The sequence below is a fragment of the Pipra filicauda genome, unplaced genomic scaffold (assembly GCF_003945595.2).
Source record: "Pipra filicauda isolate LSUMZ 115617 unplaced genomic scaffold, ASM394559v2 scaffold39_size4671491_pilon, whole genome shotgun sequence".
NCBI lineage: Eukaryota > Metazoa > Chordata > Aves > Passeriformes > Pipridae > Pipra > Pipra filicauda.
The window spans coordinates 4554792-4574749 of NW_024104531.1; the positions used below are offsets into that span (position 1 = coordinate 4554792).

Here is a 19958-nt window from a genome sequence, read left to right on the forward strand (position 1 = left end):
TGACTTCAGTTTATTCCAGATCCCTTTCATTTTTGAAAGACATTGCAATCTAGGTGTGTATCTCCAGCAGGGCCCTTGCAAATGCTCAATAGAACATAAGAAGTCCTTGCAGGATTACCTGGAGATCTTGCTTACTAGTCTCCCATTTACATGGTCCTGCATAGTGCTCACCTTGTTGCACAGCAGTCTGTCACAGGCTTGTGTTCAGTTCATGGTCCACTGTAATCTCCAGAAGCTGTTCTCCAACATTTCCTAGCTATTTGGTCCTGATTTGTACTCATGAAATTGATTATTCCTGCCCAAGGGTAGTGCTTTATACTTGTCTTGACAAAATTTCAGCCTCATTTTTTTGCTGTCTGTTCCTCCAATTTCTCAACTTCAATTTCTGCCTCTGGTATATTTGTGGGAAGGAGGTAAAACAGTGATATACTGAATATGGTCACAGTAACCTCATATCCTTGAGAAACTGGTAAAATATTCAATAAGAGGAGAATTCCAGACTTGACATGTTGCACTGACTGTCCTACATTTTCTGTAGGAGGGAAAAGTAGTGACTACAAACTTCATCCAAAATCCAAAAGTTTGTTCTCCAACACAATCAGTCATAGTTAAGCCCTGGTTTTATTCCTGGTTGCCCATGCAGCCCAAAACTCTCCCAAGGATCTCGGAACATGAGGATTTGGTGGGCTGCACCCAGATGTTTTCCAGCATGTGCTGCCACCATGTGTCTCTTCCCATTGATTTGAAGTCACTGGAACTACAGTCAGGTCTTCTTGAAGCTAAGTGTGCATTTGCTGCTTTGCTGGATCAGGGCCTTAATCTTTAGACGAGGTGTCAATATGGGAATACAAGTCAGATTAACTGTAACCAGATTTTCTATCTTCTAGTAGGAAGGATAAATCGAGCATTTCTTGGTTTCACATCTGTGCTGACAGATCAAAGTAGTATGTTACAAAAGTTTATTATTGCTGCTTGAACAGCAATGCATGCATTTCATAAAGGCACTGATGGCAAATATGCAGAATAAGGAGGTTGTACTATTTAGTCTTGCTTTTAGTAGAAATATTGTCTCATTTACAGGCAGATTGGTATTTGTTAATGATTCCAGTATTTAGCAGCAGCTATTTTTGCCCATTTGTTTGGAAGCCTCTAATAGCTTAGTCCAGTTGAGCTCATTTCATAGCTTCCCCTGACTGTGGGACCATCTGTTCTCCACCCCACTTTTTTTTCTTTCTCTCACAGGCCCTTTAGTTCATTTTCAATTAGGGTAGTTTGGAGAAAATCATACTCTAATCTGCAGTTGTGGGGTGGGTGGGTGGGTGGGTGGGTGTGTGTGTGTGTGTGTTGTCCCTGCCCCAATAACCACCCTCCCCCCTCAAGTAGATGGAAAACATCCCATGATGAAAATTGTTGTTGAATTTACCAAGCTTGGTGGAAAAAGGGAGGGATTTTCTCCAAAGATGGTACATTTCTGCAGGTAAGCCTATAAAACCTGCAGAATAAGGTAGTGAAAACATCTAAAAATAGAACAAGGAATAGAAAAAAAGCGCTAAAAATATTGAGATTTTCTTTACTCATACTGCTGACCTTTTATGAATACATGTGCATATATTCATAATACATATGTATATATAAACACTGTTGACCTTTTAAATCTACACATAAATAATATATAATTTATAAATATACATTATATATGTATGTGTAATATTTAAAAAATCTATCCCACTTCCTTGGGGATTTTCTCTTTAATTTAAAAATTTCTGGCTTCCAACTTGTACAGGTCATGAATGAGGCTGGAGAAGTATAGGGGAAATGGAGAGATATTAGAAAATTCCTAGGAGCCTCTTGAAAATATCTCTAGACAGATGAACCTGGAGGCCTGTTTTGCTTCTGGAAATTGTGTTGTGGTTTGGGTTTTTTTTAATAATTTCAGGCTCTGAGCAAGAGTTGGAGAATGCTGGACGGGGGAATTGCTGTTGTGGGGAAGATTTTTAGAAGCAATAGAAACAGAAGGGCAATGTCAAGCTTGAAGGAACCTTGCCCCGCATCCATTGCCATTTTGTCACAATGAACAGTGTCCTGTGAAATCCTCAGGACTTTAAACAACTCTCGTTTCAAATCGAGCAGGCGGGGTGGCAATCAAGGTACAGCGGACAAGTTCTAGTATCATCCCTATTGCCCGCAACAGTGTTGCAATAGGCTAGTGCTGCGGGGTTTGCCTGAGCACACTTGTTCTGCCTATCTTGTGGTGCCTTTAGTCTGAGTCTGGCACGAGCTTCTCCAGTTGAAATCTTTTATCTCTATTTCATAGCCCCAGAGAGGAAAAATGCAGGTAAAATGCAAATGTCAGCCTGGAAGCATTTCCATTTTGGCTGGAAGCAGGGCACTGCATGGCTTGGGCTGCTGGGGAGTGCCTTGGCAGAGGGCCTAGGAGAGTTGATCTGTCTCCCCTGCCCAGACTCTTGCAGCTGGACTGCAGCCCTGGCCTCTGCTGTCCTGGAGCCTGTGCGTGGTCCCCCGGATGATGGAGAATGAGAGAGAAAATTGAGCTGCCGGTGGGGTAGGGAAGGTTCCCAGGGTCCCTTGTAGCGTTGGGGAAGAAAACCCCAAAATAAAATGGGGAAAAGGCAGGGTGAAGGACGTGCTCCAGGTTTATGATGGGAGGAGTGTGAGGGCTTCCCCTGGTGATGTTAGAGACACCAGTCTGCTCTAGGAGCTGCTAAGGGAAGGGTTTGTGCAACCGTCTCATTACTGAAATATCACTGCATCCGTGTTGCTGTGCCTTTCCGAGGCAGCGAGGCGTAAGATTCCGTATCGCTGCCTGCAGCAGGCGTGGATGCGACAAGGAAAAGCCGTGGACGTTTGTTTGGGAACCTGGAGCCCTCGGTGTTCCAGGTGCCGGTGGCCGGTGCGCGGGGCTTCGCTGCGGTTCCTGTAGCCCCACCTGGTGTCGGGCCGTGGCAAGGGAAGCGCTTCCAAAGCCTCCCGCCCTTTTTCTCTGTTTCACAGAAACTGTTTCCTCGTGAGACCCTCCCCAGGTGCCTGGCGAGTATCACCGCCTCCTGCCCGGGGAGACTTTGCTCCTTTCCGGGAGCAGAGTTGGTACCTGACACTTTTAGCTTTGCTGCTGCCATGGGTAGCTGGGATTTCTAAGAAAGGATCGACTGGCATTTGGTGCTTATGCCAAGTATCGCTTACTGCGATAAACTGGTGATGGCCTTCTCATTTATCAGCGTGACCAGGCCGTGAGCAGTGACAAACCCCAGGTGCCACCCGAAGCATGCTGCTGCACCGCTGGGTCATGTGGTAAAACAAATGCACGGACACAGCTAATCAGGCTTGTTTTCTGTGGGCAAGAGCAGTCGCAGCTAAATGCTTTTTTTTAGTAACTGTGTCTTTACAACTTCCTGCACTGCTGCCCCTGCAGATCTCAAGCTGAGGAGACAGGAGGTAGCCAGGCAGCTCTTTGTATCCCCACCCTGCAGGTGCTGCCTAGGCTTTGGCACTGGAGCAACCCCATGAGGAGCCAGGGGGAAGCCCAGGTATCAGGGAATGGGATCCTGAATCTTCAGCTCTGGGGTTTATGTCTGCAACCAAAAAATAAAGCCTGGTTTGCAGGATCTTGCATTTTTCAGTGATACAGAGTAGCAGTTGCTTTTTTTCCAATATTGAGTGAGGAACTCGAAGAGCAGCGACGATGCCACTATACTTTGCACAAGTATCTGCTAAATCAGTGTTTCTACCTGACTCCTCATCTGGTTTCCTGTGTAGCCACCTACAGACTATGAAAGGCAAGGCTGAGTTGAGGTATTCTGAATTCCCTGGCTGCGTCTCCATTACTGTAAGATGTGTAAATATCCTTCCTCTCACTTTAGCAGGACGGGTTTGGGATGTAAGGTACAGCTTGCAAAACAGCTCCAAATTCCCCAGAGGCAGACACGGAAATTCTCAGAGGGAGCCCTTTCAGCAGTAGGCTCTTGCTTATCCTGTTTCTAATCATGGCCATACTCGTTAAGACTCTGCTGATGGAGACAGGAATAGACCAGAGTAATCCTGGTGACCGGCAGCCCTACAGAGAGTTTTGTAATTCACGGCCATGTGTGTGACATCTAAATTCAGCTCATTCTGCCTGGGCATTGCCTTATACAAAATGTACAGGTACGATCTGCTGCTCACTCACCAAGGCATTGCTCTCCACGTGTGCTGCAGGCGTGAGAGGCATCAGCACTGCATGTGGACCCTCAGCAACAAATCTGGCTTTTCCTACATTTGAGTTTGCAGTTTAAACAATGTTGTTTTAAACCAGACTGTGTGCATGTATTAGATGGACTCTGGATTGAATATTGACATGCTTTGGCTTTGCCAACAGCTTTTTGCTGATGTGAATGGAGCTGTTTGCCTTAAGATATGTCCTATTAGTGCTTCTGTATTGCTTCTGCTGTAGTGGGCGAGAGATAGATCTGAAGCGAGACACTTCACTGCACAGTACATTTGACAGGCATGAAAAACAGCACATGCAAAGTTCTGCCTAAGTGTCTGGAAAGTGGAATAAACAACCATTCGAAGAAAATAACCTAATTCTTCATGCACACTTGCAGGGAAGCGCCTGCTGGGGTGCTATGTGCACTGGGATGGAAGATGCATCTGGTGAAGTGGGTGAGGGTGGGTGCTTTTCCTTTTCACTAGTCAGGTCACTGCTTGCTTTGCAAGGCTGTGCCTTGCGAGAGACAAAGCCTGTGCTAGGGGATGGTTCAGATCTGCAAACATAATGCCACGCTGAGCAAAACAGTTTTCAGGGAAAGTTTTGGGTATTGTTGAACAGTCAGAAAGACGTGGGATTGTGTAGCTTCTGACATTTTGGGTGGGAATGACTGCAAAACTACAAGCCTGACTGGAGAGGAAATGGGGGACAGCCTGTAAAGAAGTAACAGAGGATGGAAAGAAGTTTGCACCAGGGAACAGAGAGATGTGTACACCACACTGCCCGTAGTGAGTGCAGTACTTGAACTGCAAACTTGCTAAGTCAAGAGAAACTGGCCAAGAGGTGGAATTTGACATTGTAATTCAGGCATTCACAAGTGCTTGAGGGCAATTTCTGACCACAAGCAAGAAGCACTTTTGTTTAGTGTCTCAGACCAGAGCTTGAGCTTCCAAATGCAATAACACTGGGGTACAAGAACTTGTGCTGATGAAATCCCATCATTGATGAGCTCAGCAAATACAGTGATCTTGAATTATGAGTCCCTATGAGAGCTAAAGCCACCATACATTTTCCCTATTGGCAATTATTGAGTGGGATCTCCGCTTCTCCCCTGCACTTGGCTTTCTCTTTTACCCTGCCCCCACGTGCTTGGGAAGCCCAAGTGTGTGACCATCTGAGCATACACCAATCTCTTCAAAGATTCTCTGTAATCCCCTGTGCTAATCCTCTTGCAAGAGGAAGGATGCTTGTAGGCAGCACTTGCAAATCCAGACCCAGAATATTAAGCTTGTTATAACACCTGGCCTGTCCTTTTATCTGCTGACTCATTTCCAAGTAAATTGTCATAACTTTCTTCTTCCTGTGAACTTCCTTTAAATTTTGCTTCAGGTAAAAGTAATATTTCTTGTTTTATACAAGCTTATCAGAAGAAATGGCAACACCTAGGGACAGCTATCATTATTCGCTGCATTAATAGTGCTGAACACAACTGGCCATATTTTCCAAGCAACCCCTGGGGCTGCATAAGTCTGCAGATACAGCACAAGCAGGCAGCTTGATCCATGTGTCTGGACATCAATTGTTGGCCCCATGCCAAGGATCCCCCTTGGGGGATACTCAAGGCCCCCAACAGAAGAACTTAAGTTCCCTGTACCAGCACAAAATGAGGCAAACTTAAGACATGCCCATATGACAAATGCAAGGGGAACTTTAGCATCAGCTGAAACATGCAGTTGACACATGGCTTCTGTGTTGCTCTAAAGCTTTCAAAGTGGTTTAAATGCTGAGAGCACTGTAAGGTCTGTGCTGTTTCAGCCCCCTGTTACCTTGCCTTGTGTGGCAGTTCATCTGCCACAATGCGGTGACGTAGGGCTGGGACTCAGCTGGCTCACCTGGTGGTGTGAGGTGCTTCAGAGGTTGCTGGTGGTACAAAGGGAGCGATGGTGTCCCTCCCTGGAAGGCACTTCCATGTGTTCCACTAGCAAAGGGTTGGGTGGACAGGAAGGGGATAGGTCACTCCAGCTGATGTTTTGCAGGTGATCAGCTGTGCTGGTTCCCTGTGCTCAGGAAATACAATCCTATTAATGCACAGCAGGCAGGGGCAAAGGACTGGTAGAAAGCTGGGACAGCAACACAGGGAGCAGCATTCAGCTACTGCTGTAGCCTTAGATGTACTGACGCATTCACAGAATGTAATTTGGGTAATACCTTTCAGCCACAGAACACATTAACAAACAATTCATTGGTTCTTGCTCTGGGGACCTGTTACTGTGGAAAATGAAGCAGTGGCAGTAAAGCACATATTTTTGAAGGCAGCCACATGTTACTGTGTGTCTGCTATCCTCTGCTCATGGGACACTGAGACCATGCTCTCAGACCTTCCTAGAGAGCATCACTGGTAAGTGATCATTCATACTGAACACAGACAGCACCTTCATTTAAAATCCTGTTTTAGGAATTGACAAAGGAAGCCCCACTCCAGCCTTCCTCACGTCTCTCCCAAACCTGCTACACCTGCCCTCATGGCAATGCCTTTGGGGCTGCCACCTGAGGCTATGTGCAGCCCAGAGTACATGTTGGTATTGCCAGAAGGGGTGCGTATTTATACGATTATGCCCGATGTGAGGCTGCCGCTTCATTGGCATCAGCTGGCTGACCCTGGTGGAGGCTTTGCAACCCCGGTCAGTGGAACACAGCAGCTCACAGCGTGACGTGGGGCTCTGGGCAGCACAGGAGCTCCCTGCTGAGCAAGAAAGTAAGACAACAGCCAAGCTCCCGGCTGGGACACGTTTCCCAGCCTCACGTCAAGCACAGAGCTGTAAAGACTCTCCAAGAAGACTGACCCACAGAAACAGCAAGCAGGTAAGTGATAAGAACATTCTTATCTCTTAATTTCAAGCAGACATCAATTGCACATCAATAGCATACTTTTAAAAGAAAACCACAGGGAGAAGAGGTGGCATCACTAGAAAGGCAAACTACCAGAGCTCCACTCGGATGATACAGTCGATCTTACCACCAGTGCTGAGACCCTTCATCTCCCTATTCAACATCCCCTGTTCCTGCAGTCCAATGAGTTAACGAAGCAGCTGCAGTTTAAGCTACCCTAGGGATGAGGCAGTTTCTGCATGGAATACGCCCTGGGAGAGCAATTCCCTGTTGCAGGACAGATTGTGGACTTCCAGGTGCTGGCTGCTTACTCCATACCCTTTGCAAAGATGCAGAGATTTTGGTTGCAACTTCACCAAACGTTGATGTGGAATCAGCAAAAATCTGTCACAGCTGCAGGTCAAAAGCTGTCTTTTCTACCTGCCAGGCCTGCATGGGCTGTCTCAGGCCATAAGCCATCCAGGCTCCTTCCATTTTGGCTTTTGGATAGTTTCACCTCATCCTTCAGCTTGCTTTCCCTTGCTCCCTGGCCCTTTCGCCATCCAGAAATCTTCATGCTGAATGTGGTAAGGATTGAAAAAGCTGTTATAAATCTTATTTGATTTCTCTTTACCAGAGGCATGTTTTAAAAAGTTAATAATTTGAGCTTTCACATTTTTTTCCCTCATTTCCAGGGGGAGCTGTGAACACAAGTACAACACTACAAGTAGTGTTTTGCATCTAAGTAATAGAAGCAATGCTAAATATGAGAACTGTCTTTCTTCCGTGTTAGAGAAAAATTAATTTTATTCAAGGAGTCAATATACTTCTAAATAAATAAGCCTGCAAGATTTTATTATCAGTGAAGGAAAAAACAAACACAAGCCATGGGTGAGGGATGTTTCTCCCTGTGTCAGCCATGTGGGGAAGGGTTTTGTTGCTCAGGATGAGCCTCCTACTCCTGTTGCATACCCATTAGAAGGTTTGGACCTTAAGACCAGTGTGATTTTAGAATGGTTTCAACCTGGCACTCTTGGGGGTACCAAGAGGCTTTGTTGGGATGGGATCGCTCAACCTGCATTAAGGTACCTGCCCTTGGGTATGGTCCTAAGTTAGCTGGTTCCTGATGTGCCAACAGTTGGAGAATCTAGCAATATAAATACCACTGGGAGAAGGGCACAAGGTGGTATGTTTAAGGAGTTCTCCAGGAGTACAGTACGGTTTTTATGTTGGCATAATGTATAAACTAATTCCATGATGTACCTTCTGCTTTTCCCACAGTTCAAGACTGTCCTGCTGCACTGTGAGGGTATTTGGAGCCAGTTTCCAGCAACTTTCGCTAGAGATCAATATTGTCCAGAAAAAGCATCTAAAAAAAGACCAGACTACTGGCTTGCTCAGCATTGCAGCTCTGCAAAGGGGCTAGTCATGCTCAAGCACCCCCATTCTGGGAAGCTGCAGCCAGGCAGCAGTCATGCCTGGGGAAATGCAGATGTGGAGCTTCCTTTCTCCATCTCAGAAGAGACCGTGAAGACTGAGATGTGATAAACTTACATTATTAACTATGTTGTTTGATGGCAAGACTTGGGCTGCAGCCACCACAGGGCTAGGGTGCAGGAAAAGAGGGTATGCCACAGACTGCAGATAACCAGCTGGGAAAGACTGTTGGTAGCTGATAGTTGAAAGACTGTGGTAATTTTGAATAATTGAAAACATTGTTGTTTAGCAGAGAAAAACATCTATTTCGATTTTTATCAATTTAATTTATAAGTAAGCAAAATCAAATTAATGTTTAATCTTAAAAAAAAAAATCTGCTTGGATACTTTGCTGAGCCTGACTTTCAAAATTTTGAAAGAAACAGTATTTTCCAGTTAAGATAATCAGAACAATTTTGCAGAGCTGTTCTTATTACTCTTTTGATAAAATATGCTAATGTTAGCAAGGGTACCTCAGTAGGGCAAACATGCTGCAAGGGCAGCTGGGAAGTCTTCACTACAAGCATCCTCTATCACGTGAAGTTAAAGATCCTCAGGAAGACATAGCTAGAGACAGCAAATCTCTCAAAGGGCTAAAATCCCAACTCAGTCTCAAATTCACTGTACTGGAGAGAAAGGGCTGTAATCTGCTAAAGAAAGCAGATGTACAGAGTCATTCTGGCAGTTACATCTGTCATGCTGCCTCTCCCTCACCCTGCCTTGATAGACCCACTCTTCCTTCTAGGCATATGTGCTTTGCTCATAGACGACAAAAACAGGCAAGCACAAACGTCAATCATGTGAAATTTATTCCTTAAGATAGTCCTTCTTTCAGCTTCCTACGTTACAGTTTTATTGACTCCTAATGCTCCCTCAGCCTCTAGGGAAAATGCTCTCAGAATTACAGCCAAGTAATGGGCAGGGTCCCTGGGGTCTGCAGCAGCCACGCAGCTCCCCGACACCGACACCACCCCTGTGCTCCACAAAGGGAGAAACACATCCTGGTTCTGCACTGCACAGCCTGCTCCTTAGGGATGCCCTCACGTAGCCTGAGGCAGGAGGCTGCTGGAGGAGCCTCCGTCTAGCACCGCATTCTGTCTTGTTGCAGGAGGGACTCGGGCATCAGAGTGCTCGATGGCGTCGGGAGGGGCCAACGCTCCTCCTGCCCCGCCGCTATCCCAGAGGGGCAGCGCTCTGGGTGCTCTGGGGCGCCCAAGTGGGCACGACCGGCGCTCGGGAGAGAAAACCTTGCTAAAGCCGGGGTGCGCGTCAGGCCTGGGTGTCGTAAAAAGAAAGCCGGCTGCCCCTGCTGCCCCTCGGAGGGGGGCCGAGGCCCCGGAGCGCCATTTCGGGGGGCCGAACGCGGCTCCTCCCGGGTCCCGGTGCGCCCTCCCGCCGGCAGGCGGCGCCCGCCCGGGGTGAGGCGGGCGTGTCGTCCCGGTGCCAGTGCACACCCCTCTCCTGCGTTTTATTCCAGTAGGGAGGTGGGTGGTAACCTACGGGAGGCTGGCTCACCCATCATCAAGACTTTACGTTATTTATAAATTTTTAAAACAAACAGACGCATCAGCACTCACTGGTTGCAAATTACGTAACTTTTCTACTAATTACCAATCAACCCCCACTTTGCGAGTTACATCTCTCGCTTCCCGTGCCAATTAGTCTGCGGGCGCAGATTTTCCCTCCGTTTGAGTCTGGGGTCCGTTCTGAGCACATAGTCAGCGAGCCGGCGGTCGCGATCGCCCACCGCCGGAATTGCCATTCCCGCACTTCCTGCTCAGTCCTGCTGGCTTCGCTCCTGGTGGTCCATGCAGCCCATCCACCTTGGGATGGTCTTCCCTCTCCCTTAAAACAAAAGACTAGCCAAGCATACCATGCTCACAATGCAACTGCTTAATCATAACTGTTCAGCTACTAGCTACTGAATAACAATTTGTTACCGAATAACAATAATAAAACAAAAATAAAAACCCTGTTCAAATCTTGAGGGGCCCGGACTCCTCCGCCCCGGCTCTTCCTCGGGCTTCCCGCCGCCACCCCGCGACAGCAAAGAGCAGCTCCACAGCTCCCCGCCCCCTGTACCAGGAGCGCCCTCGGCGAACGTAGCGCCGGCTCCGCCCCCGCCCGGTCACGGGGCCGCCCCGCCCGGCGCAGCGATGGCGGCGCCCAGCGCCCTGTGGCTCGGGGGAGATTCCGTAAGGCGGCGGGGGCGCGGCGGGGGGTGGCGGTGCGGGGCTGACCTGACCTGACCTGACCTGACCTGACCTGACCTGACCTGACCTGACCTGACCTGACCTGACCTGACCTGACCTGACCTGTGTCCCGTCGGCAGATGGAGTGGATGCTGTGTCCCTACGACGCCCATCACCGCGTCCCCCGCGCGTCGCTGGAGAGGCACGCGGCGTCCTGCCGGCTCCGCAAGATGGGATACTCCGCCGAGGAGGAGGTGGGAGCCCGGCTTGGGAAGGCGGACGCGGGGCTGGCGCTGCTGCCCTGGAGTGCCGCCTGCCCGGCTGGCCTTGACCGAGCCCTTTGGTCCCGCAGGCCGAGATGTACGACTCCAGCTTTTTCTACGAAAACGCGAAGGTTCCCACCGTCGCCATGGGTGAGCGCCCGCGGGGGCTTCGCCTGGCGGGACGTCACACACAGCTAGGGGTGAGGGGGGATCCTGGGAGGGCAATGAGCATGAGGGACCAGGGAAACCCCATGGGGCAGAGGCCCTCACGGTAGCAACATCCCGCTGCCTTGTCTGCTGTAAGCTCTCCAAGGTCTCCTGAAAACCCTGAGTGTTCCCATCAGTAGGTTTATTTTCTCAAATTGTTATTTGTTATTTGCCTTAATTTATCCTTTTTATGCTTCTATCACTGTGTAATTCTACTCCATATCCCTGTAGTCCAGAAATGCTTCTTTTTTTCCCCTTTTTTTTCCTCTCCTCATTTCAAATATGGAATATATTAAAATTGTATTTTTAGTTCAGATATTCCCTTATACATCAGTAAAACTATGGTATTCTGTACTATACCATAGTTCTTGTGATAGAGGTTATGGGGAATAAAGACTGGCGTGATCCAAGTACTGAAGAACTTGATGTAAATTTCTATGATTTTTTTTTCTCTGCCTGCAGATAAAGATCTACAGTTTCACATTGTTAAGCAGGCTAGAGCTCAAAGTGCCAAGGAAGGCACAGGCTACAGTGAAGGTAAGTAGTAAGCAGATACTGAGACAATGAGAGCTGCTCTTGTGTCCCTCCTTGCAGCTTCCTTCATTCCACTATGAACTGCTGTGAGGAATTTCATTTTATTTAATTTTAATACTCCCTCCCTTGTACACCTTGGAGGATAAATGTTTTCTATACTTGGGCACCTAGATAAAGAGGATTTGAGTCTGTTGTGCTCACACCTCTAGCTATCTTCAGGACTGTAAAATCAACACTGCAAAATTCAGGAGTTTCTTAAAAGATTATTCCTTTGCTCCCATCCCACTACCTACACTTTACTTTCTGCCTGCCTTTCCTTCTGTTCCTTGTGGCCTAAACTCTTTTAATGGTGTCTTCAGCCTTGTTCTTCATGTAACATTTTGTTTAGGGATTAATTGGTAGATGTGAGCCGTGTGGGCTTGTCCACAGATCTGACTGCTCCTCAGATCAAAAAGCAAACAACATGTGTATTACTATGTTGGACTGTTTCAAGACTGTCCTAAGAAGTTGTATAAGAACTACACTGACACATCTGCAAATGTGATGTTGTCCTTTGCCACCTCTCCAGGCTCATTAGTTCCTTTATGTTTTATTTTTTGGTGGGTTTTGTGACCAGCCTGGGGACCAGTTTAAGGCTGAGAGAGTCTTCAAGAGCTCAGACCAAGACAAAGCAGAGAAGTAAGGCTGTCTACAGAAACTGTGGAGCTGCAGTGTATGGTTGAGAAATTACTGCAACACCTGAAAGATACAGCATTTACTCTCTGTAGACTTTAGTTTGTTAAGCATATACGTGCAGAAGGAAAAGTGCATTTGTTCAATTTCTTGGCAGTGAAATACAGCAGCGCTTGCTCGGGCATAGTTTTTCATCTTGTCTTCGTTTCTCTGGCATAGCAAATGGAGGCTTAATGGACAGTTGCTTGGGAAGGAGCTTTCATGAGATGGGCACTGTATTTGGAGTATGCCAGGTGCATTTCCTCTGGAGGGAAATGGTAGCTCATTAATTTGACACAAGCGCATCCAACTAGAGAACAGATAGGCCCTCTATGAAGTAGTTCATTGCAAAGATACACCAGTGAGCCACTAGATGCCAGTGTTCGCTGTCCAGTTTTCCCTGCAAGCTTGCCTTTCTCCAAGAGTAATGCTAAAACTGTATTGGGTTGGTTTTCATTGTGGTATCTCGATGCGCTATAAGATTCCTGACTTGGAATTGTTTGCTCAATTTAAAAGTCTTTGGCAATGAAAACAAATTAAAATAATTTTTTATTGTAAATTTCCTTTTGACCAACTGGATCAAAGAAAGTAATTATCTTTCTTTGGTTTGTTTGTTTTTTTTTAATTCTAATCCTAATTATAATATTAGCATAGCTATATTGTAGAACAGGAAAACTGGTCCTAATCAAAAGTCATGAAATTCTTGTAAAATCACAAGCATGTAACTATTGGGGCATTTTTATGGACTTCCATGACTCTGTAAGAACAGTGCATTTTGAGAACAGAATTCTAGTTTTTTGTGTTTAAATCCATTTTTTCATATTAGAACAGTTCTGGTTTAGGCTCCAAGTATAGTCATGATGAAATCTTGTATTTTAGGTTTGTTTGTAGAGTTATTGTGGCTCCTCTTCGTCTTCTTTGGTGTCTTTAGTGAAAGCAGGATGTGAAAGATTGCCCAGCTTCCCTTAAGACCTGAATAATGTAGAGAAGCACTAGCTTTGCTGTTGTAAAGGCTCCTGCAAACATCCTGTCTTATGTGTTGGCTCTTTCTGTCTGCCTGGAGGTTACGGGATTGTGCCTTGCAGGGAGAAAGTTGTGTTGTGGGGAGCAGGATTATGGAGGTCAGTCAGTGGTTGCTGGAAATTTGAATGTTTTCAAATATAATGCTTTTTTACAGGCAATATCCTAGAATATTGCACCCTGTATCTTTAGGGAAGTCACTTTGCTGCTGTTGCAACGGATTAAGAATGGATTTATTTGTTTGGAGGGATATGTGTTTTAACTGGGGAATGGGAAAAGTGAGTACTGGGCTGATCATTCAGGGAAAGAGGAGTGTGCGGGCAGTGCATTTGTTTCCATAACTTTAAAGTTAGGTATCTGAACCAATCTGGAGCACTTTGAAAGTGCCTTTGTTGCCCTTTTAGCTATAAATCCCTGTGGCAGTCTATTATAAAAGCTCTGTAGAGAAGGTAACAGTGTGAATGAGACTGATTTGCACAGTGGTCAGTTATCTAGTCTCCTAGAACCTTTCATCCTTGTTGTCAGAACGGGTATTTTGCAGCTAGTACTTTACACAACATTTTAGGAGTAAAATAAGCCCACAAGTTAGAGCTGCAGCCTCTCTTGCTTTAGCTTGTAAGCCAAGAGCTGGGACAATACAGAGTATCAATTTGATCTACTACGATTCCTTTATGGTATATGTATGTGTGTAAGCAGTCAAGAGGGGTTATAAAGCTTGTGTGGGCCCTGGGAGAGATTTGGGCCTCTCTTTTTCCTTTGAGCAATTTTTTATCCTTTCAAATTAAGAAGGTTGAAATTTCTTACAGATACATAGGGGAAGGATGAAAACAGCATTGGTGATCACAGCGTTGTTTGTTGAGCTTCTCAGTGTTTTCCTGTATAATTATGCTATTTTACTAATAACAGCTCTCTGTTCAACCTCCAGGATCCTACTCATTGCTGCCTGTAGAAGTTCCTCAAAATCACAAGCGGTTTACCTGTGACCTCACTCAAGCTGATCGCCTCGCTCTTTATGATTATGTTGTTGAGGAAACAAAGAAACAGAGGTCTAGATCCCAAATAATGGAAAATGATAGTGATCTCTTTGTGGATTTAGCAGCGAAAATCACCCAAGGTTTGAAGAACAATCTGTTGTTGAATTTATGACTTTCAGTTTGTCTAGTTAGATGAGTTTTGTTGAAAGCCAAACAAAATTGGCTGTGCTGTTTTTCTTGTGGAAAGCATACTGTTCTTAAAAGCCACAGCAAAGACCTGGCATCAGAAAACACTAGTTTGGTGTCCTTTATGATATTTTCCTTCTGGGAAAGCCTCATTGCTCTCCTCTTGGCACACGTGTCTCTCAGTGGATGGATCTTCTGTCCTTGCTGCAACAGACTTTCGGTCGTATAATGTTGCCAACTTACTGTGCAGCTCAGAACAGTATTTGCTATAAGAGATGACGAGATTAAAGATCACTTAAGAGTGAAAGCTGAATGGGAAAAGTTGGCAGTCATCCAAGTGGAGCTCTTGAGCACTATGCAAATGGGTGCATTGAACCAAGGCCTCTCATCCCTGTTGAGTCATGCCAGTTCGGAACCACCTATGCAGCATAAGCATCTATGTCACTTTGTGGGCCCTGCTGTGCCTGGGAGGTAGGAGACAGTGCTTGTCCTCTACACGGGTAAATGTTTTTCAGAGTCTGGCTTTTGCAGTCTTTGGCTTTTATTGTAATACTGGGTTGGAAAACATGACCCTTATTTAGTAGGTGTTTGACCAAATTACAAGCCCATTATATTGGTTTGGATCACGGTTAGGAGACTGAGATCACGTAACAGTATTTGCTTGGTGGCTTTTTAGTCATGTAAACAGCTAGCATGAAGGTTGGAGAGGAAGCTTGTGCTAAATTCACAATAGTTACTAAATGCTGGAGAAAGCAAGAACACAATATATTTTATATTCTTGAAAGTATCAGACCTGCTAAGGTCCTGCTAATGACCATTTGTTTTACTTCCAATTTTTTGCTAGATGATAGTCAGAAAGGTCCAAAGTCCCATCTTGAAATTCTGGCTGAAATGCGAGATTACAAAAGGCGGCGGCAGTCATACAGGGCTAAGAATGTTCATATAACAAAGAAGTCTTACACTGAGGTGAGATCTGAAAATAAAGGCTTTTTTGCACAAAAGTGCTTATTATATATCAGCATAAACAATTATATACTCTTTTAAAGACAAAGAATATGTGTCTCTCTCCACTTCTTGTACACTGCTTTATTGTTGTTGCAAATATAGAGGAGTATTTTTGGATTTTGGTTTGCTGCAGCAAGCTACAAATAACAGGAGCATTCCTAACTGCCAAGTTTTGAATGTGAAAATGCCAGCAAGATATAGTTGACTATTATGAAATGGTGCTATTTAAATTTATACAGAAACATGTTTCTGCAAATAAGACTTTCCATTCAGACATTTGACATAAAGGGTTTGGGGAAGATTTCTGGGTGTTGGGTTTTTTTTTTGAGATGTTCACTTTCTGTCTAGTTGCTAGTTGAGACTACTACCATGACATGTTTGTTTTTAATGTATCTTAATCTCCAGGTGATTCGGGATGTGATTGGTGTGCATATGGAAGAACTCAGCAATCAGTGGCAGGAGGAGAACAGGTTGGATAATGCAGAGATATGTGAAGGAGGGAAGTTGAAATCCTCAGGAAGGTATGCCACAGCTGACAGATTCTTCAGGCATGTCACCAGACTGAAGCCTGTAATTTTGTCTTATCACCTTCTTCTAATAGCACATACCAGCCTTGTCTGAGACACACACAGTTTATTTTATACTAATTCTAGTAAGTCTTGCTTGAGAAACTCTGCCTGGAGGAAGGATGGGGAAAAATTAATAAGTATTTTTCTTTCAGGGGTAAGTAGGTAAGTTGCAAGTGATTCAGGTGAACACGTGGAGCTGGGAAATGAATAATGCTCCCTCTGTATTCAAGTGTGCATGTATATATGTAGTAGGTGGGTACAGAAGGCAACACGCTTACAACAAACATGGGTAGAGCCCTTCCCAAATATTCGTTCGCGAAGCCCAGCTATGATGATGATGGGTACAGAAGGACACTTGGAAATAAAAGTACACAATTTCTTCCCTTTCTGTACCACATGACAGGAAATGCTGTGGTAGATATATTATACCTCAGAGTACAGGTTTCCATAACATACTAAATATGAGAAGCCTTTACACTTCTTATCACTGTGAATGCTAACTGGGAGATTTTTATCTATTCGTATTTCTTCCTGTGTCAATCAACACTGTACACTCTTTCAAACATTTGTCAGTGAAATAAAAATGAAATCATGGCCTAGTGATAGCGTATTTGTTTGTGCCTCTTCAGCAGATCTTTGAGATGAGAATGTTTTTGAAACAAACTAAAAGGTGACACTGTTTCCAGCATTAAAATGAAGGTTAATGGGTGGCCAGAGCACTGGAACAGGCTGCCCAGGGAAGTTATGGTGTCTCCTTCTCTGGGTCACTCAAAACCCACCTAGATGTGTTCCTGCATAACTTGCTCTAGCTGACCCTGCCTTGGCAGGGCGGTTGACTGGATGATCTCCAGAGGTCCCTTCCAACGCTAACGATTCTGTGACTCTCTAAAATCGGGCCTGCTGGGTTCTCCAGCTGTAGGTAACAGCTTAAGGCAGGTAGTTGAATAGTTCAGGATTTAAAGCAAAACAGAGTGAACCCCTTCAACTGCCTCGTTTCATAAGCAGACGTGTTAAGACTGAGGGGTAGTGTTTGTAAGAAAATACCTGAATTAAATCATGTGCTGAGATGTGGACATATAAAAGCATAGACATAGGGCTTCTTTTGGGAGGTGTGGTATTTCCAAGGGAGAGAGAGAGGCTTAATGAAAGATATGTCCTCTGTCTTACATTGTTAGTAGGTCATTATATTACAAAACTGGTACTGAAACCAAAAGCAACTCTGAAACTATTTTATTGACTACAATCGATAACCTTTTTTTCAGAAGGGAAGACAGGCGGTCAGCTTCAGTGGACTCACGGCAATCTGGGGAAAGCAGCAAGGATACTGAATGCACAAGACACAGAAGAGACACCAGCAGGAGTCCAAGTAAGCGAAAAAGGAGTCGCGAAAGAGGCAAAGACAGAGACTCTCGGAGAAAAAGAGAGAGGTGAGCATAAATAGGGACAGCTGATTCCTGCTTCTGAATCAGGCAGCCACAACCACTGTCTGTGAGAATTTCGTGCAGAGAACAAGAATATCTAGTCCAGTAAACAAGCTAGGTTAACCTCATGTGCCGTATGTCGTCAGTGCATGAGGCTACTAACACTGAACAAAACATGCTGTGAGACCACAAACTGTGATCCAGACTTCAGAATCTGAAATCTCACATCTGAAAGGTGGCACTTCCAACAGCGTGTTGCAGGACTAATGCACTACTGTAACAGACAGTATGTCCCTCATCCACAGCTAAGTGTGCTTGTCATGTCTAATGTTAATTTCTGCTCTAGTTCGCACTGGAACTTAATAAGTAGGATTATTTGTTTCACTAATATGCATACACATACAAACACAGGGAGTTGACTAGCTTTTCTGTGGTAGGTGCTTCAAAACTGCTGTTGCTCTTCAGTATTTCTGCACATATTTTTAAGCAAAAGAAAACAAATCTAGGCCACACCTTCTGATACCATCAACAAGGATATATTTACATCTACAGGACTGTAGGTGTATAGGACCTGTGTTTAAGCAAAGACTTGGGCTGTTGTGCAGAAGAAATGCTGCATGTACGGGTAAATGCTTTTAGATAAGTGCATGGATGGCTATGATTGCTTCTATCAAAGCTGGCTTCATTACACTGTGATGTCGTTCATCCTAAACTAACTGCCTCTGCACTGCATGACAAGGCTTTGATTAAAGCAACATGGGAAATAAACTGTCTTAAAGTAGCTTACTTTCTTTCATTAGCAGAGGACATGACTACATTTAATGAGAGCTTACCATTTTACAAGTTGTTTTTTTTCCCCTTTAGACTGAGTCTAACAGCCCCCACAATGTTTGCGTTTTTGTTTCAGGGATGAAGACAAGTATCACAGGCATAAAAGAAGAAAGTAGAAACAAGAACCTGATTATTGTGTTTGTCAGCTGTTCAAAAAATTACTTGCACAAGAACTGTTGCTGCTGCTGTTGTGCTGAGGACAGTAACGCTGTGTACATGATACTGGTATTGCATCATAGCTGTGCTTTGAGACAAAAAAGTGTTAAGGTTTGCCAGAGTGGAAGCAGTATATAGAGCAGAAAATGTGTAAATCTGTAACATTCATGCATCTTTTAATAAATTATATTGACTTTTCATGTGTTTGAGTTTAGTCTGACAAGACTGAAAAATAAAATCTGTGAGAGGCCGTACTAATTGGCCTTCCTGGCCCATAGTGGATACAGAACAGAGCTAATCCCTGGAGTCCAGGATCAGTTACAAACAGAAAAAGCATGAAGAGAGCTCCCCTCCTACCTAACACTCTGGGAACACTGTTCCAGACAGACAGTACTTACGCCTAATTACAGATGTACCAGAGGGCATATTTCAGAGTTCTTCAACAGGCTAAAACATCTTCAACTGCAGCTAGTGGTAAACTGACAATAACATGAAAGTTACTGTTCCCAAGCTCATACTCAAAGAAATTTTGGATCAATGTCATCTGGCAAAGATGATGAGAATATAGCTCTCCACAGAAACTAGTGGGGAGGCACCAAGGACACTTGAAATATTGCTGAGTACCATATTCAAACACCAGGGGCATATCCATTTCCTTCCAGCAATAACTAGGAGGTGTTCCCATCCTGTGGACTCTACAAATGGTAGTGATAGAAGTTGATAAAGCAGACTTAAGCCATGCATACATATATTAACATATATATTAAGGATGTGTGGTTCTGTTAATTCCTCACACACTCTACTTCAGCAAGGTCAGTCACGAGGAGCCAAGCTTCTTGCCTCAAGGAAGTCAGCAACTATAAAAAACAAGCTTGCAGATCCATCTTTCCTACAATTTTTTTTCTGTTTGATCAAGGTGCCGGGAGAGGGCAGTCCATGTGCTCCTGGTTTTGGCCTTCTCAATCAAAAGGAATCTCTCCGGTTTTATTGTAGCCACTAATATCCTGTTTCATACCTCAGCTGTTTCTGCAATTAAGTGTAATTATCTGTCACTAAATACATGGTCTAGTTCTGATGGATTTAGGCTTCTATACAGCAGTTCAACTCAAAACCAAACAACCGTGTGTCAGGCATTCCTTGCCCTACGTGACAAATGCAGTAGCTTTTCATGTTAGAAAACAGGACATATTCTAAAACAGATTCTTAATTAGACAAGTTCATCTAAGAATGAAAAAACATATCTAAGTTCTGAAAGGGTCCTAATCAAAGGGAAAACAATACGGAACAATTGCAGATCTTGAGGTGGTTTTGTTTAGCAGCTCAGCCATGGGGTTCTCATTA

At 44.8% G+C, this 19958-nt stretch overlaps 1 protein-coding gene across 1 annotated transcript; it reads left to right on the plus strand.

Annotated features, from left to right (window-relative positions):
- Positions 1-10662: 10662 nt before the first annotated feature.
- SNRNP48 (small nuclear ribonucleoprotein U11/U12 subunit 48) lies at positions 10663-18815 on the plus strand. The gene is made up of 9 exons (XM_027724271.2): positions 10663-10743; positions 10881-10994; positions 11093-11153; positions 11673-11747; positions 14401-14589; positions 15480-15601; positions 16046-16161; positions 17472-17636; positions 18538-18815. The coding sequence occupies exons 1-9, from the start codon at positions 10705-10707 to the stop codon at positions 18575-18577; spliced, it is 921 nt and encodes a 306-aa protein (XP_027580072.1). The 5' UTR covers positions 10663-10704; the 3' UTR covers positions 18578-18815.
- Positions 18816-19958: the final 1143 nt, after the last annotated feature.